At 46.8% G+C, this 15,766-nt stretch overlaps 1 protein-coding gene across 1 annotated transcript in view; it reads right to left on the bottom strand.

Moving 5' to 3' along the window:
- Window positions 1-1,423: 1,423 nt before the first annotated feature.
- The window catches only part of B4GALT1 (beta-1,4-galactosyltransferase 1), a 46,345-nt gene continuing 32,002 nt past the window's right edge, over window positions 1,424-15,766 (bottom strand). Inside the window, exons 3-6 of the mRNA XM_079790283.1 lie at window positions 9,781-9,968; window positions 7,010-7,132; window positions 4,469-4,573; window positions 1,424-4,294 (exon numbers count right to left, since the gene is read on the bottom strand). Coding sequence (XP_079646409.1) covers window positions 4,162-4,294; window positions 4,469-4,573; window positions 7,010-7,132; window positions 9,781-9,968 — 549 coding nt within the window. The 3' untranslated portion in view covers window positions 1,424-4,161. The remainder of the gene's footprint in view (window positions 4,295-4,468; window positions 4,574-7,009; window positions 7,133-9,780; window positions 9,969-15,766) is intronic.

The raw sequence follows: 15,766 nt of genomic DNA, 5'->3' as shown, positions 1-15,766 counted from the left end.
AGGGAAGGTAAGGGAGGGTGGGGGAAAGGAGGAGAGACCAACCAAAGGACTTGTGTGCATGCATATAAGCCTAACCAGAGGTCACGGACAACAGGGGGGTGGGGGCATACGTGGGGAGGGGTTTGGGATGGGAATGGGGGGATGAGGACAAATATGTGATACATCGAGTCAGGGGAAAAGGAAGAAAGAAGTAGTCTGAAAGGATTTACATGAGCTACAGGCAAAGGGGTGGGAGAAAGTGAAGCAGGGCCAGCTCTGGGGCAGCAGAGTCGAATAAAGAAATGTCTGCATCAGTGGAGTGGCTGTGGGCAGAGGTCCAGAAAGCCCACATGCAAACAAATGGGGACTCCTGGAGTTAGGTGTCTGGCTAAAATAATCTGTGGACCTAGCCACCTGGAAATTAATCCACAATTCCAACAGGCAAAACAGGAATGTGAGATGTCTTTTATTTATTTACTAGTATTTATTTACTAGAGACCTGGTGCAAACATTCGTGCACTGGGGTGGGCCCTCAGCCCCGCCTGTGCCCTCTCACAATATGGGACCCCTCAGGGGATGTCCAACTGCCGCCTTAGGCCAGCAGTCGGACATCCCTGAGGGGTCCTTAACACTGCCATGGAGGCGGGAGAGGCTCCCTCCACCGCTGCTGCACTCGCCAGCCTTGAGCCTGGCTTCTGGCTGAGCAGTGCACCCCCTGTGGGAGCACACTGACCATCAGGTGGTAGCTCCTGCACTGAGTGTCTGCCCCCTGGTGGTCAGTGCATGTTATAGCGACCGGTCGTTTCGCCTATTTGTATTTTAGGGTTTTATTATATGCGCTTTAAAAAAAAAAAGATTGTGTTTATTTATTTATTTTTGTTAATCCTCACCCAAGCATATTTTTCCATTGATTTTTAGGGAGAGTGGAAGAGAGAGGGAAAGACCGAGAGAAACATCGATGTGAGAGAAACACATCGATTGGTTGCCTCCTGCAAGAGCCCTGACCAGGGCCCGGCTGGGGAGGAGCCTGCAACCAAGGTACATGCCCTTGACTAGAATCGAACCCAGGACCCTTTGGTCCACAGGCCCACATTCTATCCACTGAGCCAAACCGGCCAGGCTGAGATGTCCTTCATGAGCTGGCCTGCAGCCATTAACAGACTAACAGTTCCGTCTCTTTCTCTCCCTCTCAGGCCGCTGTAACGTAATTTAGAACATCTCGGAGTTTTTTCTTATCAGCTGATTCCAGGGAGGTGTGTGTAACCCAGCTGTGCGCTTCCTGGGTAGTGTGTGGGGATGCTGCTACCCAAGCCCCCAGCCATGACACCCTGAACCAGGGAGGCACAAAAGGCAGACCTCAAATCCTCCCAGCAGGTAGCCCCACCATTGCCCACCAGCTCTGGCAGAGTCCAAACCTTTCAATCAGAAGAGAAACCACCAGCAGTTACAAAGATAGGGACATTTATTCGTGTTATATTATTGGATTTTTAAAGGCAAAAATACAGTTCTGTTTTGAACATCAAAGTCAGACATTCCCCCCTTCCACTCACAATAGTCAATACATACATTTGCACACATAGGAAATTAAAACACACAGCATAACAGGTCTCCAGGACAGGACAGCTCTGTCCTGGCTGTGTGGGGCACCCCATGGCCAGCCCTGAGGTCCGCGGAGACCCTGCCCAGGCTGAGAGTCAGACCGCATTTCCTTTACCCTCCCGGGCCACCTCTGCCCTCGGATCTTCTCCAAAAGCCACTTCACAGGGTCACCAGCAACGGGAAGGACAGAAACAAAGGCACAGAACATGACAACTTCATGGTGACAACTTCCAGGTAAAGGAAATGCCCCTGAACCCTCTTGCCCTGAAGTCCCCAGGGAGGAAACAGGACCTACAGCATCTCATGAACCAGGCAGGCCTCCAGGCCTAACCTTGGGCTCAGGTGGCGCCCGTGAGAGCACCGGCAGGTCAGCAAAGGAGTAACAGATGACGCAGGATTTCCCTTGGTTCTGAGAATGAACCACATACTTGAATATTCCAATGTAACATGGAAGAAAATATTTAAAAAAAAGGGAAAAAAAAGACTTTTTTTTTAAAAAGAGTACAGTAACAAAGAAGTTATTTCCCACGGTATTTGTCTCCTTCCTTTTAAGGCACTTTGGAAAAGTCAGGATCTGGGGTCAGAAAGAGAGGCCTTCATTCTTTGCATTTCCCCAAACTCCTTCTCAGGGCAGTTGTTCTGAATTTTATTAACATCTCTGTTAAGGAGCAGGGGGTTGACAGAAGGAATACTCTTTGCATAGCCCCAAAGCTTGTGCAGTGGAACATAAATTTTAATCAAAGGCTTCTGGAAAAAGAACCAAGTCAGCATCTGAGATGCTCAAAGCAATAAAGGCACAGGTAAGGCTGGCGCCGGACACCAACTCAGCCTCCACACGGAGGGCTGGTTCCCAGGAGTCTGAGCGGCCACCAGCTGAAAGGTCAAGCCTGGGATTAAACAGCCGAGTCTCAGGCCCTGAGCCCAGAGTTGAAACTGCCTCGTGCATCTCACCCCAGGCATCGAAGCCTCTCCCAGCAGAGGCAGGTTTGGAGAAGACAGCCCTGTGGGTCAGCCTCCCAGGAGTGGGGAGCACCTGCTAGAGACCCGAGGGGGGAAAGGGAGGCTTTAGGCACCAGAGTGGTCGTGGGGGGAGTGTGAGTGGGTTCAGCTGAATTTCTATGCTTCTAATTAAAAGGCACATTCATGCTGGAGAATGAATAGTGTATTTGACCCTGAGTGCCACAGGCAAGTTTTAGGGAACAGGCAAAAAGCAAAGGAACAAAAAAGGGGAGGGCGGAAGGGGGAGGAAGGAGAACCGGTCCTGCAAGGTGGGACAGGCAGTGTGGGGCCAAACCTGAGGGAGGCAGCCCCTGGGCCCAAGGGGGCCAGAACCGAGGTTCCCTCCACCTCCCCAGGCTAAGGGCCGGTAAACAGTTCTGACTGCTGTCATTTACAACCCCACAGCCCTGGTGGGAGGTGCTGGGTGTCAGTCCAAGGAGGTGGTAGAGGTTCCCTCTGCCCTGCCCACCTGGGGAGGGTAAGGAGATGGGGAGCACTGCCTGGCAGGCCAAGGATTCTGCCTTCCTGCAGAGGTCCGGGGGGACCTTGCCTCCTCAAAGGACCCAAAGGTGATTTTGCTCTTCACAAAGCCTGGCCGGCCAGCTAAATCAGGGGCCTGCTCATGGCCACTACAGCATACAGCATCACCTCCTGCGCCGCCCCTAAAAAAAATGCTCAGTCCCTTCCTCACATGTGAAACACCACATTAAAATACATAGGAAATTCAAGTTCACATCGCATACTCAGAAAAATCAACCGCCATGTTTGGACACTCAATAGCCATGGAAACCTGGATCAATACAAAATCAAGCTAGATCAGTAATCAGAATTTGATTTGGTCTTTAAAATGCTACAAACTGCAATCTGCTCTTTTTAAAAAGTTTTACATTCAGAAATCAGGCAATGTGGAGAAAGGCCACCTGAATGTGAGAACACCCAAGGATTTTGCTCTGATGGCTAAAGTTGCCTTGGAGTTCACACGTTAGCAGGGCAAAAGGTCTGAGGCTCACGTTTTAAAACTCTTTTGCTAAGAAGAGATACACACAGTGATTGGAACAGTTGTACAGCACTAAAAGAGGGAGGGGGGGGGGCGCGTAACATGAGAATGGCTGTTAACAGTTTTTCTGCTTAAAATATGACAACCAAAAAATATCACACCAATCCAATTTCAGCAGCACTCTCCAATTTTGCATAAAGTAATAAGAATACACGATTTAAAACAAAATTCTTACCTATTTCACAACAAATTTGCAGTTTACCACTGAGAACGAGTCCCACAGTCACCAAACTTGGGGCTGTATACACTCTGATTCTTTGGGGTGACACCGTGAACATGCTGAGAACCCCCAGAGGCTGCCAGTTTCTACACATACAAACACCTCGTAGAGCTAAGAAGTCACATGCCAAGTCCAGCTGGGGGCCAAATATCCCACTTGTTCTGGTCAGCCGGAAAGGCATGTAAATGATGAGCGGAGGGGGCTATCACGCTGATTGGTAAGAAGGAGGGACCAGCCCAGCACGCTGGCAGGGACACAGCAGAGGTCCCCGGCCATTTTCAGGTCTCTTTATCAGGGTAGCAAAATGCTAGCTCGGTGTCCCGACGTCCACTGTGATTTTGGTATATAACGGGTTTCTCTCTATGTCCAACACCTTATAAGTCAGTGTGTTCAAACCATCAGACAGCATTGTCTCCTTCGTGTGTGCAATTCGGTCAAACCTACAAGGACAAAAAAAGAAGAGGTTGGTGTCAAAACAAAAATCTTAAGAAAAAAAAAAGCATTAAACGTTTGCATTTTGTTGCTTTCCCCCTTTGGACTGAGCCCTCCCCAGAGCCTCATTTCTGCCCCATCCTAGAGAGGGAAGAAGGAATATAAACAAACATAGAACACACCTCTGAGGATTGGGTTCATTTTTCTTGTCTCTCGAGTGGCGAATCATCCGACACTTGCCAACCACAGCATTCGGGCGAGATATAGACATACCTTTAAAAACTAATCTGCAAAGAGCAAAGGGACAAATCATCATCATAGAGCAACAGTGGGCAGAGCCAAGTCATGAAGATGAATGGCATCAGCAGAGCCCTTTGGGCGGCCAGGAAAGCAAAGGCAGGCAGGGAGAGCAAACACGGGGCCCTCAGGAGCAACACAAGCCTCGGGGACTGTGAAAGGATCTGGGGTTGGAGGTGGCTGGGGATGAGGCTGGAAAGATGGGCAAAGGCTAAATCATGGCGGCCTTCTCAAAGCTTCAAGCAACCCAGTGATCCGTGCCAGTGTCAGAAAAGGATGTAATATTCAGTGTTTCCCAAAGGTTTTTAGCCAAGGAGACGTCTCTCTGATAAGCAGTATAAAAAGGGGGAGTAGGGAATAAGACTAGGGGCAGCCAGAACCGAGTGGAAGGTTCTGTGTGTAGGTCTAGGGCCGTGGTCGGCAAACTGCGGCTCGCGAGCCACATGTGGCTCTTTGGCCCCTTGAGTGTGGCTCTTCCACAAAATACCACGGCCTGGGCAAGTCTATTTTGAAGAAGTGGAGTTAGAAGAGGTTTAAAAAATTTGGCTCTCAAAAGAAATTTCAATCGTTGTACTGTTGATATTTGGCTCTGCTGAACTAATGAGTTTGCCGACCACTGGTCTAGGGGAAAGGAATGAGGACCAAAACCAAAGCAGGAATAGAGGCAGTGATCCTGGATGACTTTATTTTAATTTTTTATTGAGGTATTATATGTGTACATATCTTACCATTACCCCCCCTCCCCCAAGTTCCTGGATGACTTTAAAGGTTGCTGGCCTTGCCCCCAGGACCTGGCACACAGTGAGTAGGTGTATAGGAAGAGTTAGGTCCTTTACTTCCCAAGAAAGCTGCTCCACAAACCACTCACCCTTCTAGTCCCTCCAGCCTAGGATGCTGGTACTGTGCGCTCCGGGCCCCATGTCCCCCAACCTTTTTGACCACTCAGGTCTCTGTTGTCACATCAGCCCACTGTCTGCCCAGCTGTGGTACTGTGAGAGCAAGTTTGTTTCTGTCTGGACTCCATGTCCATGAATTCAGTGTCTTCCCGATTGGGCCCACCTGGCACAGTGCTCGCATGCAGCGGACACTCGAGCTGCATACTTGAAAACTCAAGTGTTCTTCAAGGCCTGTATTAAAGACTCGGGCCTATGCCAAGTTCTCACAGAAAGTTAACCTTGAATGACTTGGGTGCTGCTCTGACAGACACCTTCGGTTAACTGATCAAATTAGTGTTCTGCAATCCAGGAAGGCACCAGGGTGTATTCTGACATCAAACTCAGAGACAAGTTCAGACTGGCTCCCAGGGGGAGTAGGTGCTTTTAATCCACAGCTGGCAGGGTTGAAGCCTCCACCGCCGGGGAGAACTGGGCAGAATGTGGTTTCAAATGCTACTGGCAGGTGATTTTATACCATCTGCAATGACAAGCTACATGATAAAGGTTTACCAACTCCCAGGGAGCCCAAGGGTGTGGGTGCTGGGGGTTGGCTGTGAAATGATGGTTGCTGGGGCCAGCGGGTACACAGCAGCCATCACACTACTCTGTCCTCTTTTGTGTATGTTAAAAATAGCCCAAAAAGTTAAATAAATAAAACAGTACCAAGATTCTGTGAAGAACGTGGGATCCTGTTCAAAGAAACTTGTTTCATACTCCAACATGACCACAATGAGATGCTGAATTTTTATGAAGGACACGTGTTTTTGTTTGTTTGTTTGTTTGTTTTTTAATATATTTTTATTGATTTCAGAGAGGAAGGGCAAGGGAGAGAGAGAAACATCAGTGATGAGAGAATCATTGATCAGTTGCCTCCTGCATGCCCCCTAATGGGGATTGAGCTTGCAACCTGGGCATGTGCCCTTGACGGGAACCGAACCTGGGACCCTTCAGTCCACAGTCCATGCTCTATCCACTGAGCCAAACCAGCTAGGGCTGAAGGACACATGTTTACTCCTTCAGGACAAAATGGCACGTGGTATGCATCAAAGTACACTCCTTCACTTGGTTCTCATTTTACATTTTCCAAGGCTAATGCAAAAATCACAGAAGCTGCCCTGGGTGGGTAGCCCAGCTAGTTAGAGTATCATCCCTATGCGCCAAGGTTGTGGGCTTGATCCCCAGTCAGGGCACATACAAGAAACAACCAATGAATGTATAAATAAGTGGAACAATAAATCAATGTTTCTCTCTTCCCCTCTCTCTCTAAAAATCAATAAACTTAAAATTTTTTCTTTAAATAGCAGTAGCTAATTTTCCTAAAGACATCTTCAACATGTACAGTGTCTATAGGTGGGCACATGTAAGACCCTGGGCTGAGTGGGGACTGCATCCTTCCTGAGGGTCAAAGCCTTGCAGAATAATCAAGCATTGATTGAAAAACTAGAAGTGAAGGGAGACAGAGAAGAAGGAGATCTAAGTTGTGACCATTACCTGTTGAAAATGTCGTCATCTTCACCTCCCCAGCCCCAGTAATTATTAGGAAATCCATTGATGGTGAGAAACTGTTGTTTACTTAGGGCAGACACACCTCCAAAAAACTGAACATAAGGTAAGCTGGGGGGAAAAAAAGAACACACACACACACACACACAGAGGACCAGTGGTTAGTAAGTTTTGACTTTCTCGAAATAAAACTTGCTCAAAATAAACACTCCTAAAGTTATTGCTATTCTCTGGAACTTTATAACTGGAGACTTATGAGGGCTTTCTTTGTTTTGTTTTTATAGTAGACTCAGATTATCTTAGAGAAGACACAGGTGTCAAAAAATAGAACCTTCTTTCTAAAAATATTGTGTGGCTTCTGTGGTGATGTAGAAAATCAGTCGGTTACATAAGCATAAGCCCAGTTCTGCACCGACAGGAATCTGCTCCTGCACGGGAAGTCCTCATCCAGGAAGTCCTGGAATCTGAGGTTGTTCTAGGGTCTCCCTGTGCCCACGCTGTCACGTGCCCAGCCCATCTACCAGACCAGCTTTCATTCTTCCAAAGGTTTACTGGCTTGAAAACTGACTGATTCCAATAGTCAAGATAGCATTTGTGGTCCTGGCCGGTGTGCTCAGTGGGTTGAGCATCATCCCACGCACCAAAGTGTCGCAGGTTCAATTCTGGTCAGGGTACATATCTGGGTTGTGGGTTCGATCCCCAGTAAGGGGCATGAAGGAGGCAGCTCATCGATGTTTCTCGCTCTCTCCCTCTAAAAAAATCTTAAAAAAAAAAAAATAGCATTTCTGCCATCCATCATCCCCCAGGATAGGAGCTAAGTTTGACTGCCCTCAGTCAGGCAAGCACAGTGATGTGTGTTTTAGTCATCATTATTATGCAAACACCCACTGGTCAGGATGGTTTGTTTTCAGTTAGGAAATAAAAATTGCTTCTCAATGACAGGAATGGCTCAAGCCTGCTTCCTATTTTGATTTTGTTTTTAACTGATGAATGGTGCAGCATTCATCATCAGAATAGTTGCTAAACTTTTTTAATGTGTGGTTTTGATTCGGCTTGAAGAAATAATCTCACTACATGTAGCAGTACATTATATGTACAGTATATATAATGTTAGTATTTCCACTTTGATTCCTTGATATTGCAACGGAATTCCAACTTTATTAAATGTACTTTATATGCTAGTTATTGTGTGTGGTTTAAACTTTTTCTGCTTTCTCCCTTTTCTGGTTGTGCGCTTCCTTTTACAACAAGCCTCTAGAAACAGTTTCTGAGAATGCCTGTTTATAATGCAGATGTACTTAGGGAGTATGTAAAATAATCATTTTCACAAAATAAATAGATATTTAAAATTTACCAATAACGTCGGGTGGGGGGCAGGGGAGGGTTCATTGTGTAAAACATAGTTTATCTTTGGACTCTATGCTTGTCTTTGTTTTTCAAAGTAGCTTGTATTTTCAGTATTTTCTACATAACAGGGTAAAATATAGAGCGATTGTAACGCATCAATAAAACGGGTAAATTTTCTGATTTAAAAAAAAAAAGATAGCATTCCTGAAAATTTTCTTGGAAATTTCTACCATATCCTGACTTAGCAGTATGTATAATGGTGAATCTATTTTGACACATTTTCAAGCAGCAGGGCATCTGGGCTCTCATCCCTCCAAACCTTTTTGTATTTCAATGTTTCAATGGTTATGAATTGTGGCCTCCTGAGGAATACAGAGGAAGCACGGATGAGAAATGTTAAGAATCAGAATGAGGATATGTCCAGAGGCCATGCAAAGGCCTTCTGGGGGTCCTGTAAAGGCTGTGGGTTTTTTTCTCGGCCCTGTGTGCAGTTCCAAACCACACTCAGGCTCTTACTGGAATCCAGAGAAACCAAAACTTATCACACAAATTAAGAAAAACGCTAACTCAGATTTCAAGAGAAAAGTCAGCCAAACAATATAGAACCCAAGAAAAACAAAACCTAAAAAAAAAGCAATTATCATTTTCGAATCCATTTAGGAATTCTGAATTCTGACCACAAGTATCCACAAGCAAGCTCCCTGGGGACCTGCTTTAATGAATCGAAGGTCATCTGTGTGTAATAAGCTACCATCACTGAGGTGCCAAGTCAGCCAGACACCTTTTGCTTTCCTCACAGTACAGTCTGCACTTGCAATGTAAGGGTTTGAACCCGAGGTGGCCACGCCAATAATGTTTTTTGATAATGAATGTTTTTATAGAGATGGACTCTTAGCCACTTCTAGGGGAAGTACCAGCCAAGCTGACAAGATCTAGTTTTGCTGTCTCTGCTCCTTTCTCTTACCTCCTGCCCCATCCCCCAAGCCTAAGAGGTTCTGGGAAAATAGACATGGTGCTATGAAAAAGAACTAGGTGATCCCCACCATGCTTCAAGGGCGGAATTAAAGAGGGGTCAGGGTATAAACCCGTGTATCTCAAAAAGACGATACACAAACAGGGAGGGTGGGAGGGAAGATGGAGGGTAGAGAGTGACTTTTACAGCTAAATCCCTCCCCGCAAGACAGCAAGTTCAGGGCCTGAATACCTTTGATCTGGGGGAAGGACTTTACAACAACCCTATATTTATCTCACAGACCTCATGCCCTCAGCAAGGGAGGGTGGAAAGAATTATTACACAGCGGAGGCACTCTTCCCCAGAGCATAGAGGCTCTCCTGGCTGCAGAAACTGCATCTCCTAGTTGTCATATCAGAGAGGAACATGTTTCCTATAGACTCTGGTGAACAGCTCTTACCTAAATCCAAACTTATCCATTGCCACAGAAATGTGCCGTGGCTGGGAAAAACACCTGTAGGCGTTCCGGTCGTCCATTGGGATGAGGTCCACGTCGCTGAACACGAAGCAGTTGTAGTCATAGTCCTTCAAGGCCTCTTGAAAGCCAACGTTGAGGAGCTTAGCACGATTGAATGTGGATTCTCCAGCCTAGTGCAGAAACAAAAGGACTGATATTAGATGCCGTAAGGACTTTGAGCAGAACACAGGGACTGGTGACTTGCCCACTACATGTGGTCATTAATCCACTCCTGGGCCTCATTTTCTGCCCTCATTTGTGAATTAATACCATGTGGTATGTCCTGAGTCAGTATTCCCACTTTTCAGAATTATCCTGCAGGACTTGCAAATGTGCAAATGACATATGAACATTATTCCCCATGGAGTGTTCATCACAGCAAAATATTGCAAACAGCCCTAGCCGGTTTGGCTCAGTGGATAGAGGGTCGGCCTGCGGACTGAAGGGTCCTTGGGTTGGATTCTGGTCAAGGGCACATGCCCAGGTTTCGGGCTCGATCCCCAGTAGGGGGTGTGCAGGAGGCAGCTGATCAATGATTCTCTCTCATCATTGATGTTTCTATCTCTCTCTCTCCCCTCTCCCTTCCTCTCTGAAATCAATAAAAATATATTTTTTAAAAAAAAGATTGCAAACAATAACATAAGCATCACTAGGGAACTGGTCAAATAAATGATGGTACATCCATTTAATGGGATAGAGTTATTTTTAAAAATATGAACTCTCTAAAAGGAAATGATCTTCAAAACAGTATTCTTAAGTGAAGAGGCATTTAAACATACGTCACTTATCTATATACTATATGTAGATTAATTCCAGCAAAGACATTCAGGAAATGGGTACCTGTGGGACTTTTTACTTCTACCCTCTTTATATGGTTGACTGTGATTGATAACCACATTGTGTGCCTACCAGGTGTCTGTCCCTAAACTAGGCACAGAGAAATATGGCAAACCCAACCCAATCTCTGCCCTCATGGTGCTCAGAATGTCTGCCGGGAAGCAGTGTGGTACACACAACAGAAACAGGGCGTATGAGAGAGAAGACAACACCTGCTTCAGACAACACCTGCCAACCACTGGGTCTCAAAGCACCAAGTCTGTTCGTGAAAAGGTACTTCATATTTTATTTATTTATCTTGTTTATTTCACCACCACCACCCCCCCCCCCCACTCGAAAGCATGCTCAATGAAGGCTGGAACTGTTTACTATTTATTCACCCAGTGCCTTGAACACTGCTTGGCATATATAATAAGAGCTCAATAAATAACTGCTGGCTGGCTGGCTGGATGATAGGTGGGTGGGTGGATGAATGGATGAATGGGTGACTGGGTGAGTAGACCGATGGGTGGGTTTCAACATACAATGTCAGGGCATTCCTTGCTGGGAAGCTCCAACCAAAGGGCCCCCTTAGAGTCACCAGCATGGGTCTCTGCTCTTACCAACGCCCATGGCCCTGGGTTAGTAAGGACAGTAACAGCATCGACACTGCCACCCTTACATTTAGCAGTTCACAAGCCCTCCAGGCACACGTTCTCATCCTGACCAGAACCCTCCCCATCACACCTTGAAGAAACTAAGGCCACACAAATGACACCCCTGGGGCTGGAGCCGAACACCCTGGAACCCTCACTTTATGCTCTTTCCCTATCTCCTGGGATAAACAAGATCAGGGCCTCTGCTTTGGGGAAAAATGTATCCCATAAGGGCCTGCAGTGGGTACACAGTCTCAGAAGTGGGATGCCCACACCTCTCTCCAGGCTCCCAAGAGGACTTGGAAATGTGTGCCAGGAGGCGACCTGTGAGCGCAGAGCGGGCAGACCTCACCACAGCCGCCCAGCCTCAGGGAAACCAGCCACTTAAGAAAAGTAAGTACCAGGAAGTCAGACAAAGCACCCACGAGAACACTATCTCCATTAAGGAAACATCTTCCACAAGAGCTCCTTTCTTCAGCCCATGACTAAGCTTTCTAACCACACTCGGTGAAAAGAGAAAGCTGTGACCGACGAATGGCACACACTGTTTCTCCGACTGTCCCACCACCTAAGTCATGCCTTCCGTTAATTCTGTGTAAGCCATGAGGCAGAAAGAAGTTCGGAGTTGAGAAACTGCATGGGAAAACTACGAAGCTGTTGTAATAATTATTACTAAAACAATACACTGCTAGCATTCATGGAGGGGGGAGGGCGGGGCGGATATGGTATACCAGGCAAAGGGTAAGTGTTTTACCTGCATGCCCTGTCACTTAATCATCTCGACAATCTTGCAACCACTTTCATTCTGACCCAGATCTACCGCATTCCTCCCACACCTTCTACCTTCTGGTGATGGGGAGAGAGGCCCGCACCTGGTGCTTTCCATCTTGCTCCTCCGGCTCCATGAAGACCCTAAAAGAGTTCACTGAATATTTTCAAACACAATTCATCCCCATTGAGCACTTTTCCCAACCAGGGAAAGGGCAGTGTTTCAACAAAGCCTTTTCACACCTGTGCAGCTGACCCACAGGGGGGCTGCCCAATGCTCCCTTCTCTTGCTACACTCTCCTGTAAGGAGCGGGGGTGGGGAGGGTACTCCTGGTGGTCATGTCTGAACAGGATCTGGCCTCCTGGTCACTACTGTCTGATCTAAGCAGATGCTTCAATGAGACAACACTAAGGATTTTTCCTCTCCCAGAAACCGGTAATTTGGAGCAACAAACAGGCCCCCCTGGAGCCAAGTTCCCAGCATAACGGAGAAGAACCCTAACGAGAAGACCCGGTTCTGCCCTTGGCCAACGCGTGATGCAATAGTTCCTTCCCCTGAGTAAGGCGCTCCAGTGTGTGGTCCACACTGAAAACTACGCAGGCAGTTTTCCAAAATAACCTGAACTACACGTCGCTTCTCCCGTCCTTCTTCCCAGCCGGGCCTCACCTGCGTGATCCTGGGGGAGGGGAATAGCAGGGTATTTTTTGCAAGTGTGAGCCCTGGGAACACCAGAGCAGCAGAGGGACAGAGGAGGCAAGCATGTGTCTTCCTCCCCACCCCCCCGGGGATTACAGAAATGTCCGTTCCAGGCCTCTTCGGGTGGAATGCTGTAATAACATGGGTGACTTTCTTGTTAAGAAAGACAGGCCCTGGCAAGTCCACAACCCCCACCACTAACTGCAGGTGCCCATTCCGCTGCAGGAGGCAGGAAGGCACCCTGCCTTCATTCCTGCCCCTCCTCACAGGGCACATTTACTCAGTGCACCGGCTACGTCACTCACTCAAGTAAACATTTATCCGTTTGGCCAAGCCAAGATGTTGTGACAGACATGCATTTTTACCCCAGGAATGCCATCTTCTTCGCTTATTAGCTATGGGCATCTGGGCCTCGATTTCCTCACTTGGTCATGGAGATGACAACAGGTGGGATGTATTCAATGGGACAATACATGAAAGGCCTTTGCACAGTGCCTGGCAACAAATGTCGGATACTATCATTATTACAGCAGAGGTTTTCCCATTCACCTTGAATAGTCAGACCTTTCAAAATGTTGCCCTAGCTGGTTTGGCTCAGCGAATAGAGCTTCGGCCTGGGGACTAAAGGGTTCCAGGTTAGATTCTGGTCAAGGGCACACCCTGGGGTTGCGGGCTCAATCCCCAGTAGGGGGCGTGAAGGAGGCAGACAATCAATGATTCTCTCTCATCACTGATGTTTCTATCTCTCCCTCGCTTCCTCTCTGAAATCAATAAAAAATATATGTATATTTAAAAATGTCTCCCAGCCTAAACCGGTTTGGCTCAGTGGATAGAGCGTCGGCCTGCGAACTGAAAGGTCCCAGGTTTGATTCTCGTCAAGAGCATGTACCTTGGTTGCAGGCACATCTCCAGAAGGGGGTGTGCAGGAGGCAGCTGATTGCTGTTTCTCTCTCATCGATGTTTCTAACTCTCTCTCTCTCTCTTCCTCTCTGTAAAAAATAAAAAAATAAAAAGCATTAAAAATGTCTCCCAGAGACTGGAGACAACTCCTCTCGTGTTTGTGTGTGTCCTTCCCAATCAACTTTCAATTCCTCCCAAATCCTGCTTCTCTGGAGGGGTAATTTCTTCAAAGGATTAAGCCTCAAGTGAGTTACCCTGTGACTCACAGGATTCGAGTGTTTGTAGCAGCAGAGGAAAGAGAGGCCTTTAGAGACTGTGAAATGCCCGGAAGCCCCCTCAGTGAAGAGGAGCTGGCGCACTGGGTGCAGGTGTCCTTCTGAAAGACGGGGCTTTTAAAAGTGCAGGCTTCTTCTTCTTCTTCAAAAATATTTTTTTATTCTTTTCTTTCTTTTTTTTTTTAGAGGGAGGGATAGGGAGACAGAAACATCAATGATGACAGAGAATCATAATTGATTGGCTGCCTCCTGTACACCCCTTACTGCGGATCAAACCCACAACCCAGGCATGTGCCCTGACTGAACATCAAACCAGTGACCTCTTGGTTCATGGGTCAACGCTCAACCACTGAGCAACACCAGCCGGGCTAATGTGCAGGCTTCTTTACATTGGTAGATAAGAGTTATAGTTATCGTCCTAACTGGTTTGGCTCAGTGGATAGAGCGTTGGCCTGTGAACTGAAGGGTCCCGGGTTCGATTCTGGTCAAGGGCATGTACCTTGGTTGCGGGCACATCCCCAGTGGGGGATGTGTGCAGGAGGCAGCTGATCGATGTTTCTGGCTCTCTGTCCCTCTCTCTTCCTCTCTGTAGAAATTAATAAGATATATATATTTTTTAAAAAGAGTTATAGTTATCCTTAATACTATCAACAGTAACATTTTTTTTAAAAAAAGAGCTATACTTATCCCTTCCTTCCAGGGGAACCAGCTCCTCTTAACAGAGGGAGAGGACAAGAGGAAAGAAGCAAGGTCAAAAACTATAGGGCATTTCCACAGCTGGACAGGACGGCAGTCCCCCCGTCCAAAGTTCACAGAGAAGCCTTTTATCACTGGGCATACAATCCTGATAGTGGGTGGAAGAGTTGGTCAAGCAGAACCAACAACGGCCAGAACAGAGAGAACAGGAGCCTGAGCTTGGTCAGGCATGCTGGCCTGGGCGAGAGTGAGGAGACCCGAGGTGGGAGGCCTGGCACAGGCCTAAAGGCCACGCTCCTCAGAGGAGAGGAAAGAAGAAAGAAGCTACCTTCAGACACATCATGTGGAAACCCAGTGCCCCTTCTGGCAGATCTGGGTGGCAGGGAGGAATGTCTTAAGAAGTATCAGATAGCTCTCCAGGGCTATTAAAACCTTTTTCTAGAGCCTCCATTTACACTAAAGATAAGAAAGAGCAAATAGTGTGTCCACTGAAAATAGAATCCTCCTACACTGCTGGTAGGAATGTAAAATGGTGCCGCCGCTGTGGAAAGCAGTCTGGCAGTTCCTCAATTAGATAAACTAAGAAATACCATGTGATCTAGCAATCCCACTCCTAGGTACAGACCCAAGAGAAATGAAAACATATGTCCACAGTGTGCATAGCAGCATTATTCACAATCACTAAAAAGTGGAAATAATACAAATGCCCATCACCAGATGAATGGATAAACAAAAGTGGTACATCCATACAATGGAATGTTATTCAGCCATAAAAAGGAATGAACTACAGATACATGCTACAACATGGATGAACCTTAAAAACATACCGGGTGAAAGAAGTCAGTCACAAAGGATCACATGTTTATTATGGTTCCATTTATACGAAACGTCCAGAACAGGCAAATCCACAGACACAGAAAGATGAGTGGTTGCCTAGGGCGGTGGGGAATGGAGGGATTTGTAGCTAAGAGGTGTTTCTTTTTGGCTCAATAAAAATACTCTAAACTTGACTTTATGGTTTAGATAAATATGCTAAAAGCTACTGAGTTATAGACTTTAAATAGGTGAATGTTATGGTATGTGATTACATCTCAATAAAGCAGTTACCAAGGAAAGGGAAG

This window comes from Cnephaeus nilssonii (assembly GCF_951640355.1).
Source record: "Cnephaeus nilssonii genome assembly, chromosome: 14".
NCBI lineage: Eukaryota > Metazoa > Chordata > Mammalia > Chiroptera > Vespertilionidae > Cnephaeus > Cnephaeus nilssonii.
This window is presented reverse-complemented; position numbering and strand designations above follow the sequence as displayed.